This window comes from Rhinolophus hipposideros (genome assembly GCF_964194185.1).
Source record: "Rhinolophus hipposideros genome assembly, chromosome: 6".
NCBI classification, from domain to species: domain Eukaryota; kingdom Metazoa; phylum Chordata; class Mammalia; order Chiroptera; family Rhinolophidae; genus Rhinolophus; species Rhinolophus hipposideros.
Genome location: NC_138052.1, coordinates 29934283 through 29960812, shown reverse-complemented (window position 1 = coordinate 29960812; position 26530 = coordinate 29934283). Strand labels below are relative to the sequence as shown.

General features: G+C 41.5%; 2 protein-coding genes across 4 annotated transcripts in view; one reads left to right on the top strand and one right to left on the bottom strand.

Annotated features, from left to right (window-relative positions):
• Positions 1-24364, bottom strand: part of LYPD6B (LY6/PLAUR domain containing 6B) — a 158423-nt gene extending 134059 nt beyond the window's left edge. Inside the window, exon 1 of one of the 3 annotated variants that reach the window (XM_081051168.1) lies at positions 24286-24364. The gene's annotated coding sequence lies outside the window, so the exon portion shown is untranslated. Of the gene's footprint in view, positions 1-23983; positions 24066-24285 lie in introns of those variants that run through there. The other 2 variants (XM_081051166.1, XM_081051169.1) reach the window with 2 other exon arrangements.
• Positions 16450-16794, top strand: LOC308499043 (large ribosomal subunit protein P1-like; the record flags this gene model as incomplete). The annotated part of the gene is made up of 1 exon (XM_081051826.1): positions 16450-16794. One exon carries the CDS (start codon positions 16450-16452, stop codon positions 16792-16794), a length of 345 nt encoding a protein of 114 aa, XP_080907952.1.
• Positions 24365-26530: the final 2166 nt, after the last annotated feature.

The window sequence follows — 26530 nt, the reverse complement described above, 5'->3', positions numbered from 1 at the left end:
CTTTGCTATGCCTTGCCCACAGTGAACACTCAGAAAAGGGAGCCAACAGATCAACTCTTTTAGCATTTCAGCCATAAAGGATGCTTAAGGAAAAGGAAAAAGAAAAAGAACATATATACCTGAAAGCTTTTGTCTGAACCCATCTTCCCTACTAAGTAATAGGGACAGGGTTTGCCATCACCGCACTCCCTGAAGCACAAGATGTGCTGATCTGTCTTCGCATTTGCATAGCTATGACTCATCATTATCCAGCCCTATTTTTTGACTAAACAAAACAGAATTGTGCCATTAGGATTTCAGCATGTCTATTCCTGCAGTGACTATTTTGAATTGTACCTTTTAGAAGCAATCACTTTAAGGGGGGGAAAAAAAGTAACTTCTAAGGTATATACTTGGCTCGGTTGTAGAATCTGAGCTTTTCTGGGTTCCTTTTCCTGTTGCTTTCCACGTCGGGAGGCGACAGCTGAAGGAGGTTCCTCGGAAGCGAGGCAGTGGATGGAGCCCCCAGCCTTGCAATCCCTGTTTTTAGTCTCCTCCACCAATAAAAGTTTAGAGAAAGCACTATCATCATCATCAGTGCTACAATTTACTGTGCAGCTTATATATGCCAATCACTTCTGTTTTACTTGTTAGTATTTCCAGTGCTGTTTTTGTTACCCCAAAAAACTGTAGAATGTATTCCCTCCCCATCTCCAAAAAAATTGCTCAGTTTAATAAAATACTTAATTAGTAAGTGTAACTTCAGAGCTCTTGCTTACTTTCTTAATCGAGTAAATGACTAGCATGTAAAGAAATGTCATCTTTAATTTCATAATATATGCTCGTACAGAAAATAGGAAAGTCTAACTTTTAAGAATGCCCTGCCTGTCCCTGCTCTCTCTCTTTTCGGTTGGAGAAGAATGGATACATTTGTCACGCAGCATAAGGAGGCCAGGGAAGAGGAGAGAGATTATCTTACATGCTGTCAAAGCAATCGTATGTGACTCCTGCCATCACTGTCCCCATCCTACTCCCAAGCCCCAAGGAGTCCGAGAGAAGGAGGGGTAGAGTTACATGCTAATAAATGCTAACCATGCTGCCTCTCCCTAGCCTCTCTCCCAGCTTTCGCCTAGGGGTGTGCCCTGAAGAGGAGAGTCAGGCACGCCTCATAGTAGGTTCACAGGAAGTAGACAACAAATGCCAGGGCGCCCAGAAAAAACGCAGTTCCTTCCACTGGGACTGAGACATCTAAAAACACATGCAAACAAACATGTGTTTTATTCTTCGATAGAAACAGTCAGTCTTACCCTAGCAGTTCATCTGCTACAAACCATGCTCAAGAATGTCAACGCAGCCTGGGTAACCTGAGAGAGAGGCTACAGAGCATTCCTGCAGGAACACTTCTGCTTCTCTCTAATCTTTCCCATAAGTAGTATCCGAGGCTATTGCCCCATTTCATGCCACGGAGTCTAGATTGAAACCCATACCAGCATATTTTCCCCTAAAATGTGCAGTCTCCCCCAAAGCGTCAGAGAAGCAGGAGAAAGAAGGCACTCATTTGCAAAGCCTAAAGAATCACCCTGGGACGAGTGCAGGAAGGTCGCTAATGGAGAGCAGGCCCCTGGGCTCAGGCTTGCCAAGCTGAGTGCTGCCTTTGCCCCTCAGGGAGGCTTCCTCTTAGAAGCTACAGAGTTGCAGTTGGAGGAAACTCCAAGGCAGCCTGTGGTACCTCCCGTGTTGGCCACCATCCTTCACCCCTCTCTGTGCTCAGGCCCTTTGCCATGTGACTTTGCAGCTCTGCCCACTGACGGAGATCTCTGCCCCGAGAGTCTGGGTTTGCCTGTGACTTGCTCTGGTTGGAGGGAGCCCAGGCCTTACGAAGTCTTGCGGGTTTCCTCTTAGACCTTCAGCTCTGCCTCTGCCTTGAGAAGAGATGCCCAGGGGATCCCACGTGGAGCAGACACAGACCCAAACTGCACGCCCAGCCAAGTCATAGCTTGAAGCATGGCTGCTCAGTCAGGTCCAGGGTGGACGAGCCACACACCAGCCAACCCACAACTGCAAGACCACAGTAAAGCATTGTTATTCTAAGCTACTGTGTTTTATAGAATGTTTACAGGGCATTATTATGGCAATAGCGAAATTAACTGATACTGCTCATGGAAAATAGGGTCTGTCCCTTCCCCAGAAAACAAGAATTAAATTTTAATAAGTGCTCACTATAGATCCATTCTTGTAAGAGCCTTAGGTGCGTCTACTTGTTTATTACTCGGAGGAACCCCGTAAGACAGACAGGATTTTTATTCCTATTTTAAAGATGACGCAGCACAGTTAAGTCACTTGCCCACAACTGGATTGTGGCAAAGGCAGACGCAAAACCAGTCGCCTGGTTCCACAGCCCTTGCTGTAACTTCTGTGCTACGCAGCCTTGCACACCCCCTAGCCTAACCTGCCTAAAGTTCTGCTGTGGGTTCCCACACCCTCGGGGGAAAATGCAAACTGACAAGCCCATTATAGTTCAAGGCCCTTCACCGTCCCATCCTTGTGGAGACTGCTGCTTCTCTCCTCACCCCTCCCTCACAGTGGGCTCCAACCACACTGAGCTCCTATATTTTACCAAACCCACCAACTCCCTCGCCCTTGAACCCGCTCTTCCCACTACCCAGAGTGCCCTCCTCCTCCTTTCCTGGGCCACCTCTAGGTCATCCTCAAGGACACAGACCCTGGGGTACCTCCTGTAGGAACTACTTCCTGATCTCAGACACGTACACCTGGCCGCTCATCCTGAGTGGCCCCTAACTTCCGGGACCTTCTCCAAAGACGACTGACCCCTCTGGGCTGTTATCATCTGCTTAGTTTTTCCCTGAGCATGGCCACCAGCCCTCTGAGGGCAAAGCCCAGGTCTTACTCCTCTTTGTCAACCCCGTGGTTTAACACAGTGTCTGGTCTCATCGTGGGAACACAATAAAAGTTTGCTAAGGTAAAATGTGGGTGAGAGGAACAATGACATGAGGGTGAAATGGAGAGGAGGTTTAAGTGGTTCGTTTTTAAATAGCAAGTCTTCATTTCTAATAAACATTAATTAAATTGCTCAACACCCCTGGGTCTCCAGCTATATATTCTTCAATTAAAATAGTTCTTTCATGACAGTTTCCTCTGCCAAACCTTTCCTCGCAGGTTTATGTGTTCACCAGGGCATCCTGGGACAAGTAACAAAAGGCAATATATTTACTTGCAACAGCAGGGACATTGAAGGCCTACCCCCTAAATGTTCCCTCCTGTAGGAACACAAAAGAATGTCTACTATGATTTCAAAAGAGACGGAGGAAAGTCTGTGGCAGAGGAAGACACTAAGGAAAGGAATAAAATGTGTCTTCAGATTGGTGACGACATTGGGGAGAAAAGGTTTATTTAATATGAACTAGTGTGCGAGAGGACCAGCTCTCCGACTTCCAGTTTGCAGGGGACAAGCGGTTATTATTGCCTTAACCTCAAAGACACACAGTAAAGGTTCAGGGCTTGGCAACCTGACAGCACCTGTGGGGAGCTGACGAGAGCTACGAGATGGAGGCTACAGCTGTCCTCAAAATCACATGGCTCCTAGGCCACTTATCACAGCCAGGTCCTCATGGTGGAGCCGAGTGGAAAGTATAATCCATAAGAGTGAAATGTTCCTGGAGATAGAGGGTGAAATCCTAAAAACACAGACCCCTTTCCCCACTGCACCATCACGTTCCCGAATGAGCGATGATTCTGATGCTGAAGACACGTGTCCCTGGTGTATCCTGGGAAAGACGGGAGAGGCCAGAATCATAGGTGTGCCTTGATCCATGTCACATTCAGCTTGGACTGTGAAGTCAGCATTATGGACAACTGGAATGTAAGAACCAGAAGACCTCTGAGATGAGGCCTCCTAGTGACCCCTTTCTAGTGACCTCTTTGTTCAAACAATGGCTTGCAGAAGCCTCAATACAGGAGAGGAAACTGAGGCCACTCCCTTTAGGAGGCAGAGGCCAGGAACTCCCAATGGTTGGTGTAAGGACAACTTCTGAGATGCTCATTGGAGGCTTAGGAATTTGGCTTGAAAATCAGATTCAGCCCAAACCGGCATTTTGCAGTATGGAAACCACAGTTCAGAGGGGTAAGGTGACTCGTCCAAGGTCACAGGGTCTGACAGCAGAAGGGCCAAGAACAGGACTCAGGGTCCCAACTGCCAGGTCAAATGCTATGGCCTCTACACAGCGCCACCCTCTTTTCTAGGAAGGCCCTTCACACCTTCACCTCCCTCTCCCTTCCCCACTGGCAAGTCCCAGGGCCACTCTAGAGCTTAAACTGAGGTCAAGAGTAACTTAGTGACAGTTTTACGGATGCCTTTACCACACACATAATAGGGAAAGCACTGCTATAAACACCAATCCACCCCTCCTCTCTTCACCCCAATTGACCCTCAACATGGGCAAATCATTAGAGGCTTTTCAATGACCTAGAACTTTCTCAGAATCCCCTCCCCACCCCTTTCCTTTCTGTTGCATTCTTATCAGCAGTGAATCAAATGATTAGCTGCAATGCTGTGATTCTTCAGTTTGCTGGGTTCGTCCCAACACAGTATTTGTGTTTGGTTTTAAAATGTTGTTTGCTCCACTTTCTAATTTCATTTTACAAGTCTGCAAGGAGAGAAGCCAACATTTAATGGTAGGGACTGGAGGCTGACTTTACAAACTGCTTACAACACCCAAATAGAGTAGTTATTTTCCTGTTTCTCTGTGATTGAATTGGCTGCTGTATCACACGCAGTAAACAGTGCGAACCAGAAAGCAGTTCTGCGTCCTTATCGTACCCCTCACATAATCAAAAGAAAAAATGCAGTGTAATAAAAAAGAAACAAGAAAACTAGAACTTCGTATTTGTTTAAAAGTTAATTAAACTTGAAAGATTTGTGGGAACAATTCATTTTCTTTTGTAGCCCAAGACCATAAGGTTCCTGTTCCCATTTTACCAGTGAAATGGAACCTGATGTTATTTCAATTGTGATAATAAATAATATATAATAAAGCCAGAATCGAGGGTTTCTTTTTAAATAGCAAAGTAAAAATGGAAACACATGTACCACACTATTCTGAATTGACTTATAAAAAAACAAAACTCTGTAAACATTTTTAAGATGTGTACCAATGTCATTGCTTTTGTTCATACTACATTCACTCTTTTCTTTCCTAGAAAGATGTCTTTACAATAAGCACCCAGATATGACTTTCTATGCATTCTAGTTAATCCTCTGAACTGAGAAGATTAAAATGGCTGGAGTATGTGCTTCACAAAGTTGAATGTACAATAAAACGTAACAGGAAGCCCTCCCCAAGCTTTCAGAGTAACTCAGATTTGAAGTCGGATAATGTCCAGTCCTTGTCAATTCCACATCAAAAAGCATCTATCAGAAGGACAATGCTGAGCAGTCTTCTCAGGCCGAGGAAAGCAGGAATCCTAGCCAAGTCACACTGAAGATGAACACGGGGCTGGTATTGTATTACCCCAACCAGACACAACAAATGGAGCCAGGAAGTGGGCTAACTGTGGATTGCCTCCCTATGAAAAAGGTCGTGTGTGTGTGTGTGTGTGTGTGTGTGCGTGTGTGTGTATGAGAGAGAGACAGAGAGACAGAGAGAGAGAGAGAGAGAAAAAACATTTCAGAGAAAGAAGAGCTGCTGACGAGATAGAGCAGGAATTGTTGCATAAGGTAAGAGGTTCCTCCTATCAAACAATGTGAGGATGGATAAAGGATTTTCAAGCCTCCAATTCTAAAATTCTTTGATTCCATGGGATAGAAAGAGAATGTCCATTAGCATACTGAGACCCAAAAACTCTAAGGGTAAAGCCCACATCTGTCACAGGTTACCCTTTGAAAGGAAACACTTGCCAAAGTATTAAACTACGTGTTTCCTCTCTGTCTCCCCAAAAGACTTCTCCATGAGCACCCTGAGGACATGGCTTGTGTTTAGTCTTTGTGATCCCAACACGGTACCTGAAGAATATAGTAAGCAATCAAAGATGTGGAAGGATGGAAAAACTAGTCGGGAAAATTGAAATTTTACTTTTAAATAATGAATGCTGATATTTTAGAAAATGTTAATCAAACTCATTGGCACCTAAAGGTCACATGAATAGATTCTTCAGTTAAAATACTTCTTTTCTAGTAACTACTATGCCAATCCTCCAATGTATGGAACCAAGGGAAGTCTTATTGTTTAACTGTCCCTTCCCTAGGAGGAACCAGTCGGCAACTCCTGCTCCATCACTCAGATTCTTAAAGTATAAAAAGTCATAAAAAAATAACATAAATTATACTGGCTATCTCATTAATCAGGAACATCAGAGAGTAACAAGACAAACATGTTTGCTCTCACCACTTGTATTCAACATTGTACTGCTAAAGCAATTAGGCAAGAAAAAATAAATCATAGACATCCATATGGAAAAGAAAGAAGTAAAATAATCTCGATGTGTCGATGACATGATCTTGTATATACACAATCCTATTGAATTCACTAAAAAAACTACTAAAGCTAACCTAGTTTAGAAAGGTTTCAGGAAACACAATCAAAACACAAGAATCAACTATACTTCTATGTCGTACCAATCCAAAAATGAAATTAAGACAATTTAATTTACACTGCATCAGAAAATAAAATGCTCAGTAATAAATTTAACTTGAAAAATTAACTTTAAACTGTTTCTTTAATGAAACAAGTATAAGATATAAAACTGAAACAAAGGAACAAGATATAAAACTGAAACAAAGATATAAAACAACAAAGGAACAAGACAAACGGAAAAACAAAAACTCAGGGCCGGCCCGGTGGCTCCGGAGGTTAGAGCTCCATGTTCCTAACTCTGAAGGCTGCCGGTTCGATTCCCATATGGGCCAGTGGGCTCTCAACCACAAGGTTGCCAGTTCAATTCCTCGAGTCCCACAAGGGGTGGTGGGCAGTGTCCCCTGCAACTAAGATTGAACACGGCACCTTGAGCTGAGCTGCCGCTAAGCTCCCAGATGGGCCAGTTGGTTGGAGCACGTCCTCTCAACCACAAGGTTGCCGGTTCGACTCCTGCAAGGGATGGTGGTCTGCGCCCCCTACAACTAGCAATGGCAACTGGACCTGGAGCTGAGCTGCACCCTCCACAACTAAGACTGAAAGGACAACAACTTGAAGCTGAACGGCACCCTCCACAACTAAGATTGAAAGGACAAAAACTTGACTTGGAAAAAAGGCCTGGAAGTATGCACTGTTCCCCCAATAAAGTCCTGTTCCTCTTCCCCAATAAAATCTTTAAAAAAAAAAAAAGAAAGAAACAAAAACTCATAGATACAGGCAACAATTTAGTGGTTACCAGAGGGGAAGGGGGCAGAGGAGATAGTAGAAAAGAGTAAAGGAGGGCAAATACATGGTGATGGAAGGAAAACTGACTCTGGTTGGTGAGCACACAATGTAATATATAGATGATGTATTACAGAATTGTACACTCGAAACCTATGTAATTTTACTAACATTGTCACCCCAATAAATTTAATTTAAAACATAAAACAAGCGTAAGACTTGAACACTGATAATTACCAAAAATCGTTGAAAGAAATTAAAGATCTAAATAACTGAAGAAACATCCCATGTTCATGACTGGAAGGCTTAATATTGCTAGAATGGCAATAATCCTCAAACTGACCTACAGATTCAATGCAATCCCTATCAAAATCCCAACTAACATTTTTTGCAGAAATTAACAAACTAATCCCATAATTCATATGGAAATATAAGGGATCCACAATAGCCCAAACAATCTTGAAAAAGAAGAACAAAGTTGGAAGACTTATATTTCCCAATTTCAAACTACAAAATAAAAATAATCAAACGTGTGGTACTGACATATGGATAGACATACAGGTCAATGAATAAAATTGAGAATACAGGAGTAAACTATACATTTCTAGTTAATTGATCTTGACAAGGGCGCTATGACAGCCAATGGGGAAAAGAATACTCTTCAGCAAATGGTGCTACTACAAGGGTATTGCTACATGCAAAAGAATAAATTTGGATCCCTTTTACACCATTTTACAAAATTACACCATATACAAAAATTAACTCGGAATAAATCAAATGTCTAAATGGAAGGGCTAAAAGTATAAAACTCTTAGGAAAAAACATAGGTGTAAATATTTGTGACCTTAGGTTAGGCAATGGTTTCTCCAGTATGACACCAAAAGCACAAGTGAAAAAATAAGAAGATTAAAAAGATATTATCAAAAGTAAAATGTTGTGTTTCAAAAGATACTATCAAAGGAGTGAACAGATAACCTGTAGAATAAAAGAAAATATTTGCACATAGTATATCTGATAAGGGTCTAATATCCAGAATACATAAAGAATTCTTACAACGCTACAATAAAAAGACAAATAACCCAATTAAATACCGACAAAGGATTTGAATAGACATTTCTCCAAAGAAAATACACAAATGGCTAATAAGTGCATGAAAGATGCTCAACATTATTAGTTACTAGGAAATGCAAATCAAAACCACAAGAAAATACTATGTCATACCCACAAGGAAGGCTATAAGTAAAAAGATAGTCAATAAAAAGTGTTGGTGAGGATGGGGAGAAATTGCAACCCTCAGATATTGCTGTAAAGTGGCACAGCTGCTTTGGTGACATACAGTCACCATGTGATCTTGCAATTCCACTCATAGGTATATGTACCCAAGAGAACTCAAAACATGTCCACAAAAAAACTTGTATATGAATGTTCATAGAAGCATTCTTCATCGTAGCCAAACAAATGGATATGACCAAAATCTCCATCAAGACGAACAGATAAACAGAATATGGCATATCGTTACAATATGTTTTTCAGCCATAAAAAGGAATGAAGTACCGATTTATGCTATAACCTTGAAACCATTATGAACCTTAAATCTCAAAAACATGCTAAGTGAAAGAAGCTAGACACAAAAAAGGCCATATGTTGAATGATTCCATTTGTATGAAATGTCCAGAATAGGCAAATCGATAGAGATAGAAAGTAGATAAGTGGTTGCCAGGGGCTGAGGGAAGGAAGGCATGAGAAGTGACTGCTAACTAGTATAAAATTTCTTTGTGGAATCATGAAAACGTTCTGGAAATAGATAGTGATGGTGGTTGCTCAACTTTGTGAATATTCTAAAAACCACTGAATTATTTACTTTAAAAGGGTAATAATTTTTGCAGCATGTATATTTATCTCAATTTTAAAATAAAATAATAATAATGAGATGCTTTCATATACTGCAGGTAAGAATGTTCACTGATAGAACTTCTTGGAAGAGAGGTTTGGAAATGGGTATCAAATTTGACCAGATCATTTAAATTCTAAGATTTTTATCCTCTGTAAATAATTATAAATGTCACAACTTTAGCTATAAAGATTATCTGCAATGTTGTTTATAACGTTAAAATATTGGAAATACCGTGAAGGCACAACAGAGATTTTGTTAAATGATTTACAGTACATTCAATCCATAGAAAATGAGTCATCTATTGAAATTATATTTATGATACATTGTTAACCAGAAAAAGAAGGAAATAAAATATGATATAAAGTATATTTTTGTGGGGTTTTTTTTAACTATACTATATGTAGGTATCCATGCCTCCATATTAAAGAAATAATAGAACTAGGCTGTCTAATACTATAGCCATTAACCACATGTGTATATTTAAATTTAAACTAATGGGAATTAATAAAAATTAAAAATTCAGTTCCTCCATTACACTAGTCACACGTCAAGTGCTTAACAAACACCTGAGGACAGTGGCTGCAGCACTGAACAGTACAAAACATTTCCATCATCGCAACAAGTTCTACTGGAATGAGCTGATACAAAAGAATGCACACCAAGTAGCCTCATAATTTTCTTCCTCTTTGTTTATGTTTATTTTCCCCCTTTCTATAATAAATATAAATGTTTATAATAAAAGAATATTTTTGTTTTTTAAAGATTCGAAGTCAACTGAACTGGGGAGAAGGGACCTGGAAAATTACTCTCTTGGCGCAGACATTGCCCACCACTGCAAATGGAATGAGTCGCTTTGATCTTGGCAGCAAAGGGGCTAGTTCTGATAGCCTCTCTTGCTGAGACCATATGTCTGCACCCTCGGAACTAGGGGTGGTGAGGAAATGGGAGCAACCCCAGGAAAGAGCACCACGGACTACCTCTGTTCTTACCCAAAGTTCAGCAGTTTTTCAAGAATAATGCTTCTCAGATTGTTGTATGCCTTTGATGTATCACCAGAGTGATAAAATGGCTATTTCTGTTCATTTTGTCCAGATTTATAGTTGCTTTCTGGGGAAGAGGATTTGCAACCTCCTTACTTGGCCAAAGCCAGAAATCTGGCCTCCTCATACAGATTTTAAAGAATAATAATCTTGGTACTGCAGGAAGCTTGGGGAAGAGGCACTTTCAAGCTTTAGGTGATAAAATAGGTTAGTTAGTTCATGTTTTCCGGAGGACAACATGGATATATATATCTAGAGCTTTAAAAATATTACAGCCATTTACTCAATTATGTCGCTTCTAGAAACTCTATTCTAAGCAAATAATCGTGGATGTGCTTCAGAGATTTAGCTACAAACATATGCATGACAGAGTTGTTTATGATAGCCAAAAGCTGAATTCAAGCTAAAAGTACAAAGTACAGCCTCACAATGAAATAGTATACCAGCCATTAAAAATAGTGCTGTGCAGGAATATTTAATGACATGGAAAATGTTTATAAAGGTTAAGGTTAAAAAAAAGTTTCAACACAGTGTGAAAAGTATCATTTCACTTTGTTATACACACACATACACACATGTGCTTAGAAGAAACGAGAATGATTAAAACATAAACAGTGACTATCTCTGTGTAATGGGAAAATATCTGATTGGGGAGCTAATCTATTATTGTCCACATTTTCTATAATGAACATATATTACTGTGATAATAAGGAAAAAATAAGAGTATTGTTTTTAAAAGATGAAATCACATGATTTTAGACAGGAAATCTTTGTACTTAGAACTTGAAATAAAATTATTGCTATAGTTGAGTATTTCTACATTTTGCTCTGGGCTTCCTGCTTCCAAGGCTCAAAGAGAAATACAAGGAATTACATAGGTCTCTCAGGAGATAAACGGCCATTCTGGCAGTAGATTCTAAGAGAAATGTGTGATGCACACGTCTCAGTGAGCCTGAAGTGTAGCACAGCCCTCACCTTTCTAACTATTCTTGTAGTTAAGAGTCAAGGTCCTCATACTTTGCTAAGGAACAAATAACACACACACACAGTACCTACTATTTTTTCATAAAGTACTTCCACTCCTATTTTCTATCATAGCAAAATAGTATCAAAATGAATGAGATGTTTTCAATATGACTCCAAGGACACAATCCCTGGCTTTTATGCGATATTTTGATGGTGACACTGATTCACTACGAACGAGAACACTCAGAAGATTGTCTCACAGATGAAGTGGATCACGAATGAAGAGTGGTAGATGCAGTATACTTTAAGGATGTATGTGTCTTAATAATACATCCAATCGAGCCCTCTGAGAAGAGAAAGTAGAAAAAAATTAGGTCAGTGGCTACGAATGGTTGCTGTAAACTTGATGGAAGTCACGCAGAGGTAGAGCCAGAGCTGCTGGCCCTGAAATGGCCCTGGCAAGCTGACCCTCACTGTGACAATTAGTAGCTTCTGGAACAACACTCGGACTACATCTCTCAGTGTCAGAGTCTCTGAAGGCTCAGAGGTGGGGGTGGGGAGTAAGGGGAGTTGAGCCTGTCACCTTCTGTGAATGTCTATCCTGCTATAGAAACAGTGTAAATTACATTTCCTTCTGTATCTTACCTACATTTTCTCTCCGATCCTACGGATCCAAGTCACTCCCAGTGAGAGCAGAGCTTTCGTAGAACTTGGGAGACTATTAAAACAGCTTTCTTCCGCTTCCAAATCCTGCTCACCTCCAAATACCTTCCACTCCATGTGTCTGATATTTACCTTCAAAGCCAAAATCAAGTCTTTCTTACCTGTGTGACTTTTCTTTCACCTGTGACCTCTAAGAGCACATACCCACTACACAACTCATTGACACTCATCTTGCATGTCATGTGTCCCCAAATGCTCTGTAAGCTGTGAAATACGGGCATCTCACCTAGAACCAGTCACAGTATCTCATGCATGAGTACTAAGGGGACAAGTTCATCTAGATTACCCAGTCTGTCCATTGCCCAAAGTAAATACAGGGCTATTAAGCCCTTGCGTCGGCCAGTTATAAATAAGATTAGTAGCAAAACCGTTAGCAAAGGAATGGTGCAAAAAGACCAAAGTTTCTTGACTGTGAACACAGTTCTTTAAGATTACCTCAACAAATTATGTTTTTGTACTGATCACTACTTATGAACAAAAAGAATAAACTGTTCTTCTTGACACCTAAGGAGTTCACAGTCTCTTGGAAAATAAAGACACACATGTATAATAGTTAATTAGGATAACATGTCGTTAATATGAAAAAAAGTGGGACACATAAAAATTACAAAGAAAAGCCATCAACAATGTTCAAGAGACGGCTTCAACTGACATCCCACTGAATTTGAGCCAGTGACTAGAAATGGTGTCCAGAAAAAGTCAAGGAACTCTTCCTCTACTCTGAACAGATCTGCCCACCTGCAGAACCCTGGCCTGTGAACGAGGCCATTCATTTGCAGAAGACGCCACACACTGAAGTCCATCTAGTGCGAGACACTGGCCAGAGTGGTGAGAAAGCTGAAACAGCTGAAGGAACCAGCACTACACCAGGCACAAGAAAACTTTGAGGTGCCAGGAGAGCTGTCTTGAAACCTCTGAAAGCTTATCTGCTGGAATATGGGCTGGAGAAGCATTTTTCATCCAGCAAAACACCAACTCACTGGTGGGTCATGATACCAATGTAGAAGTACAAGACTTACAATAAGTGCTGTTTCATAAAGTGCTTCTCATGGGTATGAGTGTGTGCGCACACGCACAGACATGCACACACATGTGCACTGGGTCACGCAAACAGATTTCTTTCCAAACATTTTACAAGGCTGTTAATTAGACAAATCACCTGGTAAATTATAGAAGGATACATTTCAATTCAGTAAAAGGAAACCACTTGTAGCAAGTAAAACTATCACACAATGGGGTGTATTATTTTGAATAGCAGAGAGTTTTCAGTACCTAAAAGACTGCATCAGCACCAAAGCCATAGTTTGTCATGGAGGGCATTCACGTTAAATAGTAGATAGTGAAATGAGAAGAACTCTAAGTTTCCTCCCCATTCTATGAAACTATCAGTAGATCACAGGCAATTAACTACCACTAAAGGCACAATTAGAAGGAAAACAATTCCACAGAAGTCACAAGAGTGAATACATACAGCCTGAAGTTTCATTTGGGAGTTTATACTGGAATAGCACCTTGTGAAACTTAAAAGTTGTAAGTGGTACTTAGCCCAGGAGATCTCAGCCTAGAAGTACATCAGAATCACTTGGGGATCTTTTAAAAGATACCCTTGCCTGGATCCATACATACTATGTTTACCCAAAAATAAGAGCTAGCCCAGCGGTGTCCAAACTTTTTTCAACGTTTTTCACCAAGGGCCAGATGCGGTAAAATACACAAACAGCCGGGCCACTTACTCGAGGTGAAGTACGTATTGCCTCACCTGGTTTATTTAAGTAAACTAAATATATTTTTGGAATTTGCCGCGGGCCAATTAAAAATGGATTGCGGGCCGCAGTTGGCCCGAGGGCCGCAGTTTGGACACCCCTGACCTAGCCAGACAATCAGCTCTAATGCAACTTTTGGAGCAAAAATTAATAGAAGACCCAGTATTATATTACATTACATTACATTACATTACATTACATTACATTACATTACATTACATTATATGTTATACCCGGTCTTATAATAAGACAGGGTCTTATATTGATTTTTGCTCCAAAAGATGCATTAGAGTTGATTGTCTGTCTAGGTCTTATTTTCGGGAAAATGCGGTATGTCAAGTGAAATACTGAAGCCCAAGAGTTTTATTTTGTTTAATGTTCCCCAGGTAACATGAGAATCACTGATTCATATGTATAACATGTATCAATAACATTGCGCAAAGCACAAACAGAAGGAAAACAGCACCAGGATTTTACATGAAGATCATAAAAAGAGCGAGCTAGAACACATCAAATCAAGGCTTTTGAATTCTGCTCATGACTGGAAAGAGCATCACTCCCATGCTTACAACAAATTAAAAGCCATACAAACTGCAAGTTCATAACTTTGCTGAATCCATTAGACAGCTGAGGTCACAGGGGAACAAATTAGCCCAAAATCTAAGGAGACCTAAGCACCTGCAAAAAGATACAAGATATGAGCACTTGTTTACCTGAGCCAGATTCACATGGCCACTGGCTAACAAGCATCAGGTAACAAATAATAATGGTATGCTGCTGGAAGAGTTGAACGAGCACAGAGACAGACCACTTTTGGGCACAGTGCAAAAGAAAAACATAAGGCTGACACTGAAACAGATACTGAGAATAGCCCTGTGGCAAACCAGCCCCAACTCTAAACTCAAGGTAACTCAAGAGGAATCCGAAGTCTGTGGTGCACTGAGGATAATCATAGAAAACTTCAAATCCAGTTCAACTCCTGACTAGAATGATCAGCCTTTCTAGTAGAAACAGAAAGGCATACCCATTTCCATGCATAAAAACTATTTATCTCAATCTCTAATGTCCTACACAAGATGTCACATTCTCAACAAAACATTACAGAGCACACACACACACACACAAAAAAAAAATTACACCACCAACAGACACAGCAATTAAAAGAACTAGACTCAGATACGACTCAAATGTTGAAGATATCGGACAGATTTAAAATAACCATAATTAATTGTAAAAGACTCTAATGGAAAGGTGTACAACATGAAAGATCAAATGTAAGATTTTGACAGAGAAATAGAAACTATAAGAATCAAATGGAAATGCTTTAAAGGCTAAACACTCTAACAGAAATTAAGAATGCTTTCAACAGATATTCTTCAATAGATTGGACACAACCAAGAAAAGAATCAGTGAACCTGAAAATAGGTCAGCAGAAATTACCCAAACTACAACAAGAAGAGGGGAAAAAAAGAATGAAACAAAACAAACAAATAAAAAAATTGTCCAACAGCTGTGAAACACTACCAAAAAAAAACTCTAACCTAAATGTAATCACAATTGCAGAAGGAGAAAAGAAAGAATAGGGCAGAAGAAATATTTGAATAACTGCTGAAATTTTTTCAAAATCAATGACGGACACCAAACCACAGAGCCAAGAAGTTCAAAAATACCAACCAGGTTAAATACCAAGTGGATACACACAGGCATATCATATTCAAACAGTTGAAAACCGAAGACAAAAAGAAAGTATTGAATGAGTGAGAGAAAAATGAAACATTAAATACAAAGGAACAAAGATAAGAATTACAGAAGACTTCTTCTCAGGAGGCAAGCAAAGAAGAAGACGATGAAACATCTTTAAAGCGCTGGAAGGAAAAAAATTGCCAATCCAGAATTCTATACCCAATGATAATATCTTCCAAAAAATGAAGGACAAATGAGGATTCTCATAGACAAATTGAAAGAATTCGTCTATTCATAGACAAAAACTGAAAGAATTAATTGCCAAGGCACCTACACTGTAAGAATTGCTAAATAAAGTTATTCAGGAAGAATATGGGGTCAGACAGAAACTCAGATTTACACAAAGGAAAGAAGTGCTGGAAATGGAATAAATGAAAGTCAAATAAAATTCACATTTTTCTTATTTTTAATTGCTATAAAAGATAACTGAATATTTAAAGCAAGAGTCAGAAAACTATGGGCAAGCCAAATCCAGCCCATCGTCTGTTTTAGTATGAGTTACAAGCTAAGAATGGTTTTATGTTTTTAAAATGTTGTTTAAAAACAGAAGAAAAATACGCAACAGAGACCACATGTGGCCTCAAAGTCTAAAATTTACTTTCTGGCCTTTTACAGAAAAAAGTTTGATGACTGCTTGTTTAAAGCAAAAATAGTAGCAAGGTTTTATTTACAATATACATAAAAGAAAAATGATAACAACAGCACAAAGGATGGAAAAGAAAAATCAGGAATATACTGGTGAAGGTCCTATACACTACACATAAAACAGTATATTACTCGAAAATACATTCTGAGATATACATATATATACATATAACTGAAAAATGTTAAAGGCCCTTTTCCTCAGCTACCAGTAAGGTGTAAGGTGCTCGGTCCTTCCGAGGAAGCTAAGGCAGTGTTGGGTGAGGCCCTCACTTCATCTGGTGACTAGCACCGTGCCCGGCAGCGTTCGCCCCGCACTCGAGGGCACCATGGGCTCCATCTTGGAGCTCGCCTCCATCTACTCAGCCCTCATCCTGCACAACGATGAGGTGACAGTCACAGAGCACAAGATCAGTGCGCTCATTAAAGCAGCCAGTGTAAATGTTGAACCTTTCTGGCCAGGCTTGTTTGCAAAGGTTCTGGCCGAGGTCAACATGGGGAGCCTCATCTGCAATGTAGGGGCTGGTGGGCCTGCCCGGGTAGCTGCCGCTAACCCAGAAGGAGGTACTGCCCCCTCCACCACTGCTGCCCCAGCTGAGGAGAAGAAAGTGGAAGCAAAGAAAGAAGAATCTGAGGAGTCTGATGATGACATGAGCTTTAGTCTTTCTGATTAAACCTCTTTTGTAACATGTTCAACTAAAAGCTGAACTCTGAAAAAAAGAAATGTTAAAGATACATAAATAAGAAGTCCATAGTGGAGATAAAAGGGAATTACAAAAAATACTCAAGAAGTAGAGAAAACAACAATAACAACAAGACAGATGGAATAATAGAAAACAGCATGGCAGAATGACAGACTTTCATTAAGCCATATCAATATCATAGTAAGTGTGAATGATCTAACCAATTAAAAGACAGATATTGTCATATTGGCTAAAAAAGTATGCCCCCCAATTATATGAGGTTTACAAGAAACCCCCATAAATATACAGACATAGATTGGTTAAAAGGAAAAGAACAGGATGTAAACACTAACCAAAAGAAACCTGGAGTAGTTATACTATTAACACCCAAAGACATTAATATTAACAAGGAATATTAACAGGGATAAAGTGGAGTATTATACAATAAGAAAGGAATCAATTCTCCAAGTGCAAATGGATATGCACTTAAGAAGAGATGGTCAAACTATAAGAAGAAAAAGTGATAGAACTGAAGAGAGAAACAAAAAAAAATCTATAATTTTAGCTAGCGACCCTAGCATTCCTCTCTGTCATTGATAAAACAAGTAGACAGAAAATAAGACAGAGAAGACCTAAACAATTTTATCAAGCAGCTGGACCTAATATTTATGGAGCATTCTACCCAACAATAGCAGAATACAAATTCTTTTCAGTGCACACTGAACACTTACCAAGATAGACCATATTCTGGGCCATAAAACAAACATGAACAATTTTTTTATAATAGAAAAAACGCAAATTATATTGTAAGATAATAATAAAACTGAACTAGAAATCAGTAACAGAAAAGACTTCTGGAAAATTCCCAAATATGTGAAAATTTAATGACATACTTTCAAATAACACGTGGGTCAAAAGGAAGTCTCAAGGAAAATTTTTAAGTATTTTAATTCAAAATAAATGGAAATGAAAATCACATTTCAAAATTGTGGAATGCAGCTAAAGCAATGGTAGAGGGAAATTTATAACACCAAATGTTTATATTAAAACAGAAGAAAAATCTCAGATTAGTAATAAAAGCTTATTCCTTAACAAAATAGGAGAGTAAATTAAACCTAAAGCGAGGAGAAGGAAGGAAATAATAAAGAACAGAAATCAACTGAGTTAAAACAGAAAAATAAAAGACAAAATTAATGAAATCAAAATCTGGATCTTTGAAAAGATCAGTAAAATTGATAAACTTCTAGACAGAGTAAGAAAAAGATTAAAGACACAAATTACCAATATCAGGAGTGAAAAGGAGGATATCACTATAGACCCCACACATATTAAATAGATAACATAATACTACCACAAACAAGTCTATATGCATAAATTTGACAACTCAGGTCAAGTAAACCAATTTCTTGAAAGACACAAACTACCAAAACTTATCAAGAAAAAAGAGGCAACCCGAATTATCTTGTATCTATTAAAGAAATTAAATTCATAGTTAAAAACCTTCCATCAAAGAAAACTCTAGTCTCAAATGTTTTCACTAATTAATTCTACCAAACACGGGAGGAAGAAAAACTACTAATCCTATACATTCTCTTCCAAAAATACAATACAACCAAATGGTATTTATCCAACGAATACAAGGCTACTTCAATACTGAAAATCAGTGTTATTCACCATAGTAAAAAATAAAGAAAAATTACACAATCTCTTCAATAGATGGAGAAAAAGCACCCAACAAAATTCCAAATCCATCCATAATAGAATACAAAGGAAATTCCTTAACCTCATAGGGCATCTACAAAAAAACCTCAACCATCATCATAATTAATAGTGTATGATTATTTCCTCCCTATAATAAGAAACAAGGAAAACTCTTTCTCACCACTCCTGTTCAACACTGTACTGGAATTTTTAAGCAGTGCGACAAGGCAAGAAAAGAAATAAAAGGCATCCAGATTGGAAAGAAAGACATAAAACTGTCTCTATTCACAGATGACATCACTGTTTATGTAGAAAATCCCAAAGAATCTACAAGTAAACCTCCAAGAACAAATAAGTGACTTTAGCAAGATAACAGAATATGTCAATATACAAAAATCAATTATATTTTTACATATTAGCAACAAGAGCAACCCCAAAATTGAAATATTGAAGGATAAATCAACAAAACATGTGTAAAACCTATATCCTGAAAACTACAGCATACTGATAGAAAAATAAGAAAAGAAAAATAGAGACTTAAACTATATCGTGTACATGGATTAGAAGACTCAATATTGTAAACATATCTGTTCTTCCTAAATTAATCTATAGATCCCATGCAGTCCCATTTAAAATCCCAACAGGAGTTTGACAAGATGGTTCTACAATTTATATGGAAAGGCAAAAGAACTAGGGGAGTCATAACAATTTTGAAAAAGAGCAAAGTTGGAGAACTTAAACTATCTGCTTTCAAAGCTTATAAAGTCAGTAATCAAGACAGTGTAGTGTTGGCACAAAGTACGCATATAGATGATTGGAATGCAATTCAGAGTCCAGAAATAAATAATTATATTTATGGTCAATTGATTTTCAACAAGTGTCAAGACAATTCAATAGGGAAAGGATAGTCTTTTCAACAAATGGTGCTGGAACAATTGAACTTCCACGTGCCAAAAGAAAAAAAAAATTGTTGACTCATATACCTTATACCTTACACCTTATATAACAATTAGCCCAAAATGGATTATAGACTTAAGTGTAAAGCATAAAACTATGAAACTCTAGAAGAAAATGTAGAAAAATTTTCAAAACTTTTGGTTAGGCAAAGAATTCTTAGATACAACAATGAAAGTTTGATCCATAAAAAGATTGATAAATTGGTTTATCAAAATTTAAAAACTTTGCCCTGAAATAGATCATTTTATGGGAATAACATGATAAGGCACAAACTGGAAAAATTATTTGTAAGTCACAAATAATTTAGAATGTATATCTAGAATGTATATCTAGAATATCTAGAATGTATATCTAGAATGTAATCTAGAATGTATATCTAGATTACGTAAAGAATTTTCAAAACTTGAAAATAAGAAAACAAACAACCCAGTAAAATTAGGTAATCAAAATTACCTCTGCATAGCACTTCTATGCTGTAAATTTTTATTTGAATTTGTATATTTTTTCCAGTCAGTTATAGAGCCAAACTTGTCACCAATTTTCATTTGTACCATATTATTTGACAATTGAATTAGGCTTTTGATCTCCATTAACCTCTTAAACACTTTATATTGATCTAAAAAAATTAGTTTCCTTTCAAGTCAGGAGATGTATTTCATATAAGTCCTTATTTAGTAAGGAGACGACTTTTCCTATCAAATACAATCAATTCTTTAAATAACAACAAAAAAAGTTATAACTTCCTGAGTCATCAAAATTTATTTTCTCACCTTTTAAAGAATGAACCCTGAGCATGAATCATCACATTTTTAATCACCATACTTCCTCCTTCCCTTGTACCAAAACTAAACAATTCCAGAACACTATGATGAAAGAAATGACCTTGATTTTCCCTTTGCTCATATTTCTTCACTTATTTCTCATCACCTGGTATATTTTGTAAGTCATTGTAAATCATGTTTGGGAACAATGTGAGGTATAACAAACAAAGACATTCTGCATGAAAGAGATCCTCTAAGATCAAGTTATTCAATATGTAACTCTCTTCTTCCCAGTGAACATCTGTGTCTTTTTCTTTGCCCAATACCATACCTGCTCAAAGAATATTTCTCTGCTGGAAACCCGAGGAAAGAATAAACCTTGAAGATTTCCAGCACTATGGCTAATTTATTTCCAACGACTGCACTCTTTTCTTAACCTATGTTTTCATTATAGTACTTCTCACCAACTGGCATAGGAAACAGTAGATTGTAAGCTCCATGAGAACAGAGACTTTTTCTTTCTTATGTGCTCTTTTATCACCTGCAACCAGAACAGTGTCTGGCACACAGCAGATGTTCAATATTTAAGGAATGAATGACTGCCCAAGGTATCTCTCTACCTCATTCCCTCACAACCTTCCAGTGATTCTGGCCAGCCCATGGCAGTACTGCTGATGAAAATAACAAAATATGCTGCTCTCACTCCCTCCTCTCTGCCAGGATTAATGACCAGATCTGTTTATCAATTTCTATGGCAACTAGACACTGAGGATGGAGGATCAAGAGAAGTAGCATCCCAGGTTACCCAATCTACTCCAAATGTCCATCAACGGTCACCAGTCAAATGCAAACAAAAAGCAGCACTCAACTCATACTGCCAACGAAAACAGGCTAAATGCTTTAAAAGCGGTAGGCAGAGGCTGGTTTCCTCCTACACACAACAACCGAGTAGTCACTCCCTGTGCTCACTGTCTGCACAATTGTTTTCTAGTCCAGGATCTACCACTAAACTGCTTCCTCACCAAGTCCCAGTCCAATAGTTTGAAGGCAGATAAATACTGAAATGAAGATGTGATTCAAGGGGGGCATGAGGGAAGGTGAAGGGAAGGTACTGAGGAGGGCTGGGGAGTGGGAGGCACCGCAGAACCGCTGTGAAGCTTTTTCACACTACACAGGGCCCGTCCTCGGCTCCTCCACCCCAACCCACCCCTCGAGAATGACCACCACACAGTGAGCCACTGCTGCTGTTACTAATGGACCACGAAAACCTCAGGAAAACCTTTCCAGGGTTTGAGTGTAAGTTCTTAGAAGAGTGGGACCAAGATTTGTGCTTCTTAGTGATATCCAGAGTATCTGACGTAGGTACTCCTTCCTCTACTGTGTCTCCAGCCTCAGCTCCTTTCCTCCTCCCAGCCACACTCTGTCCGTCTCCTGTTATACTGAACTTCTTCTGACGGCCCCTATGGGCCATGGCTTTCATCTTCAGTCACCACCTGTGGGAGACATGCTTGACTGCCTACCTCACAGCCCGAATGGTAGTCACACTTTCTTCCTTGCTAACAGAATTCTGATTTTGTTCAGATTTTGTTCATGTGCTCAAGGAAAGTGAGCCCCTCCCCCAGCTCCAGATGATTGCTTGGCCAAAACATTCATGCCATTCTCTTCTCCTTTACTAGTAACTGGTTTAGGTGGTCATGTGACCATTCCAGCCAGTGGTACCTGGCAATGGCACAGGGAACTTCTGGGGAATTTTGTCCTTTTTTATCTAGAGAAACACAAAGAAGCAAGCCCTGTCCCTCCCTTCCTGCTTTGAAGGTATGATGGCGGCCCAGTCACACTCTGGCAAAATAGAGAAAACTAAAAGAATCTTCAAGAACCCACCCTAGAGCTGTGACCACTTTGAACCACGCGCCTCCAGACCTTTTACACAAGATAGTAAAGTAAGCTAAATAATGTTACTTACAACAGAAAGTACCCTAACTGGTATCCTCCCACATGGCCTGAAAAGTCCCTCCAACTTTTTCTACTAGAGCAGTCCTACTCATCTCCATTTTAGACATTAACAACAGTTTCCCTGGGAAATCTTCACTATATCCCCCATTAACCAGTCCCAGACGGTGTTATCTGCACATCTGCCTTTCCAGCTAGACTGTGAGCTTCTCAAAAGCAGGCATTTTCACCCTTGGCAGAGGCCTTGGCGTATGCTGGGCATTTATTTACATGTTGAGTGAATGAATGAACAAAACAATAAATGAAAACATGAACGTGCAGAATACTTTCATGCCTTGGAAAAGACTTGATGACTCAGAGACAGATATGGCATCCGGGCAGCCTCCGCTCTGCTATGGACTTCATTTAGATGGTGGTGAGCACAGGTAGACATAGTGCAATGGCCATGTCCTATTTTTCTCTGTCCAGAATGTAGCCTTCTCATTAGGAACTGCCCCTCCCCAGTCCCCAGCAGCTGGGCTGGCACTGTCACAGTAGCTGAACTAATCCCTCCCAAACACTAATGACACCTGGGTAAAGTACCCACTTCTATGGTGGAAACCCACTCCCTGTCCACTGAGACGGCTTCGCCCTGCTTTGGGCTAGTATATGGACAAGATTTATTACAATGATGGAGGAGATGGAAGAGACTCCTCCCACCCCACCCCCTCTCTGAAGGAGCAGGTAAGAGTGGAGGTGCCAGCGCTATGTATCACTCCATACTAAGAATCACTCAACACTGAGGGGAAAGACCTGCAACCTTATTGGAGCCCCTGGATCTAACTATGCCTGAAACTAAATCCCTCAGCCCTTTCATTTATGTGACCCAATCAATTTCTGTATTGCATAAGGCAAGTTCAAGTGAAGAAAACCCAACCCAAAGGAAAGAATTCCGACAAATACAGTCAGCAATGATGAGAGCTGTCTGCCAATACTCTTTCTATCTGAAGAGCCCATGCACCAGCACCTCTCAATGCTGGCCTCTAGGATGGTGTCAGGAAGTAAGACAGCCCAGAGCAGCCTAGCCATGAACAAGTCAGAGTGGTTTAAAAAAAAAAAAAAAATGCCCCCTCCCGCCAAAAACACCCACCACCACCACCACCACCACCACCACCATGTTCCCTCCTAAAAGAGGGTAATCTAAGCCTCCTGGATCTCCCTTCTGTTCAGAAATGTGTGGAGACTTCTAGAAGGCATAAAGTGTTACATTAACATCTAAAAAAAAAATGGAGAGAACTTTCTCATCAAGCATTATACTAGGTACTTTACCAGCATGATGTAACTTAAGGCTGTTCTAATGATTATAATACCCACTTTACCGTTTGAGGAAACTAGGATCAGCGAAGTTAAGCAATTTGTTCAGGGTAACACCGCTGGTAACTACAGTTTAAACACCATTTTGGACTTTTTCCACTTTATCACCCTGATTGCCAGGCCCTGGGAGTTGGAGAGCGCCCCTCCACCTCCAGCTCTCACAACGCCCCAGGGCGCATAGAGCTGCAGCCTTACACACAACCGAAGGTCCCTGGAGTCAGAGCCGTTTTGCACACTCAGCTTTTCGGAAGCCCCAGGTAACCCATGTGTAAGACGGTTATTCAACACCAACACCAAAAGTAAAGAGCCGAATCCAGAGGGCATCAGCACGGCGCGGGCCCGTGAAGCGCCGCAGACTCGGGCAGCAGCTCGCTCCCCGCCCTCGGGCGGCCTGAACCCCCGCCCCAGCCCCAGGCTCTCCTCGGCAGTCCAGCCCCCCCAGCCCCTCTTCTTCTCACCAGCGCCGCGAACACAGTGCCTCCGCGGCACCCTGGCCACGTAGAGAGCCACACAGCCCCCGCCCGGCCCGGGCCCCTCGTCCCTGCCCCGTCCAGATGTTCCCAGCTGTTGGTCCCCAGCCAGCCCCTGGACTCCCACCCCTCCGCTGCGCCGCGGTCCCCGCGCGCCTCGCTACCCGCGGCGCGTCGGGCGGGGCGCCCCGCATTGCCCGCCGCAGCCACGCGGCCCCACAGGGCCCCCGACAGCTCCGCAGTGCCCCGGCCTCCCACCGCCCCCGGCGCGCGGCGACCGCCCCGCTCACCTGCCCCGCCCGCGCCCGCGGGGCCTCTGCGCGCCCGCCCGGCTCCCGGCCTCGGCTCCGAGCGCGCCCGCCAGGGGCCGGCGTGGGCTGCGGGCGCGCGGGGCGGGGCCGGGCGCGGCTCCTCCCCGGCCCGAGACACCTGGGGCACCAGGACAGGGCCCAGGCCGGACAGGTGGGTCCGCCCGCCGAGAGCAGCCCCGGACTCGGGCTCCGCTGGGAAACGTCACGGATCCTCCGCGGGATGGAAGGGAGGCCCGGGAGACTCGGGTTAGGTGACACCTGGGACGCTTAGTGCTTGGGAAGCGGCGGGGACAGGGCCGGCCAGTTCCCAGCCTGGCCCGCTCGGTAAATGGAACATAAGAGTGAGTGAGCTAGATCCCACCGAACTCGAAGACGGGGAGGCCAACCCCCTATTTGGGGGAATATAGAAACCGAAAACCGAGACCCTCAGGGTGAAAATGATTGGATGATCATTTTCACGATGAGTTAGTTCAGAACTGGAAGAACTCAAAAGACCATTTCCGATCATTCCTCCCCAACCCCTTCCCCACCTCACCCACCCTTCAAACTACCCCCCCTTTTTTTAAATAATGACATTAGGCTGTAAGTAAGATCATTTCCGATAGTGATATCCTCCTCACTCCTAGACTGTAAGCCCCAGGCCAGGCAGGAACCTCGCCTATCCACTTTTGAATCACCAGAATCCTGAACAAACCCAGAACAGAGTAGGTGTTCAATTAATACCGTACCTAATAAACAAAGGAAGTGTGGCCCAGTCTTTTGAGTCCAACCTCCTGCTGGGTACATCAGGCCAGAGTGGCTCCAGTATCACTTACACTTTATCAGCGACAGCCCAGAGCCGAGCTGCCTGGCTTCCGTCCAGGTCACCTATCGTCTCTGTACTGCTTACCTCCCCTCGCACTGACAGCCAAGCAGCTTGTGGGACATCTACATTCCCAGGGCAACTTTGTAAGCTGTCAAGCAAATCATTAACTTCTGAAGGTGTCACAGGCAGGGGAACTCTGAAATATAATGCAGTCCTGCCAGCCTTGCATTGTGGAAACACAGCCCAGAGAGTGGGCAACTGACCCAAATCCCACAGCTGATGGCAGAGCTGAGCCTGGAGCCCTCAATATGCTTGTAGGACTTGTGGCTGTGAAGTCTTGGCTGGGGACAGAGCTTCCGCAGAAATGGGGCTTGGGTTTGGTCCTCTGCTGACATCTCTAATCTGTGGTCTTGCCAGGCCTCGCAGAGGTCAAGTGTGACCTGAGCCACTCGCATTTACTGAGGCCCTGACAGTTTCTAAAACAAAGATATGTCAAAATAGGATACAAAGAATGTGGTATTTTTGTGTGTGTTCCATTAAATAAATGAATGGGTTTAACACACACACACACACACACACACACACACACACGAGGTGACGTGTGATACTGCTAACTTCAAGACTCATTAAGGAAATCCATTCCAAGAGCAGTACAGGGAATGCTGGACAACGTTAAAGTTGCAATGGAGAACATTCCTTCTTATAACTATTTCAGTACACATCTATGACTGCGTGTATTAAACCTCAAAGGCCATAATGGGAGACTGCCTGCCAAAGTGAGGCCAGGACCAAGTGGCCTGCTGCACCCCTCCCCCAACAACAGGCTAAAACTCTCAGGCCTGGACCTCCACCCGCTTCATCAGAGTCCTGCACAGGTGAGTGTTTGAGATCCGTTGTTGCCTGGCTTGGCACATCATACCGTGCCAGGCCTACCTGTAAAAAAGTTGCAGTGGATGCCCCACCTAGGTGTGCCCGACTCCAGCTGTCCTCCCGGTATGGCAGGTGGGGAGGCTGGTGTCCCAGGGTGGGGCCTGTCCATTGGGACACCCACTTGCACCAGCAGATGGGGCTGAGCTCAGGAACCTCTCTGGGTCTCACCCCGAGAAGTGGGCCCAGCCCTTGTTGTGTGTTGGTTTCAGTCAGTGGAGCATGTGATCCCCTGTGATTTAGGATCCTCCCCGCTGTGTGTGATCTCGGCTTGGCCAGCCTGGTAAGCGAAGCCACCTAGACTGGCCTGGGAGCCGTCAGGAAGACACAAGTTCGGCCCTGGGGAATCTCTCTCGCTCTCTCTCTCTCTCCTGGGCTTGCTGGGTAGCTGTTCCTCAATCGTGCACATTTCCCATTTGGGAAATGTGCAAGCACACACTCAGACAAGATCTCTTCTTGAAGGCCTTAGCCTGAAATGGGTATCTGAAGTAT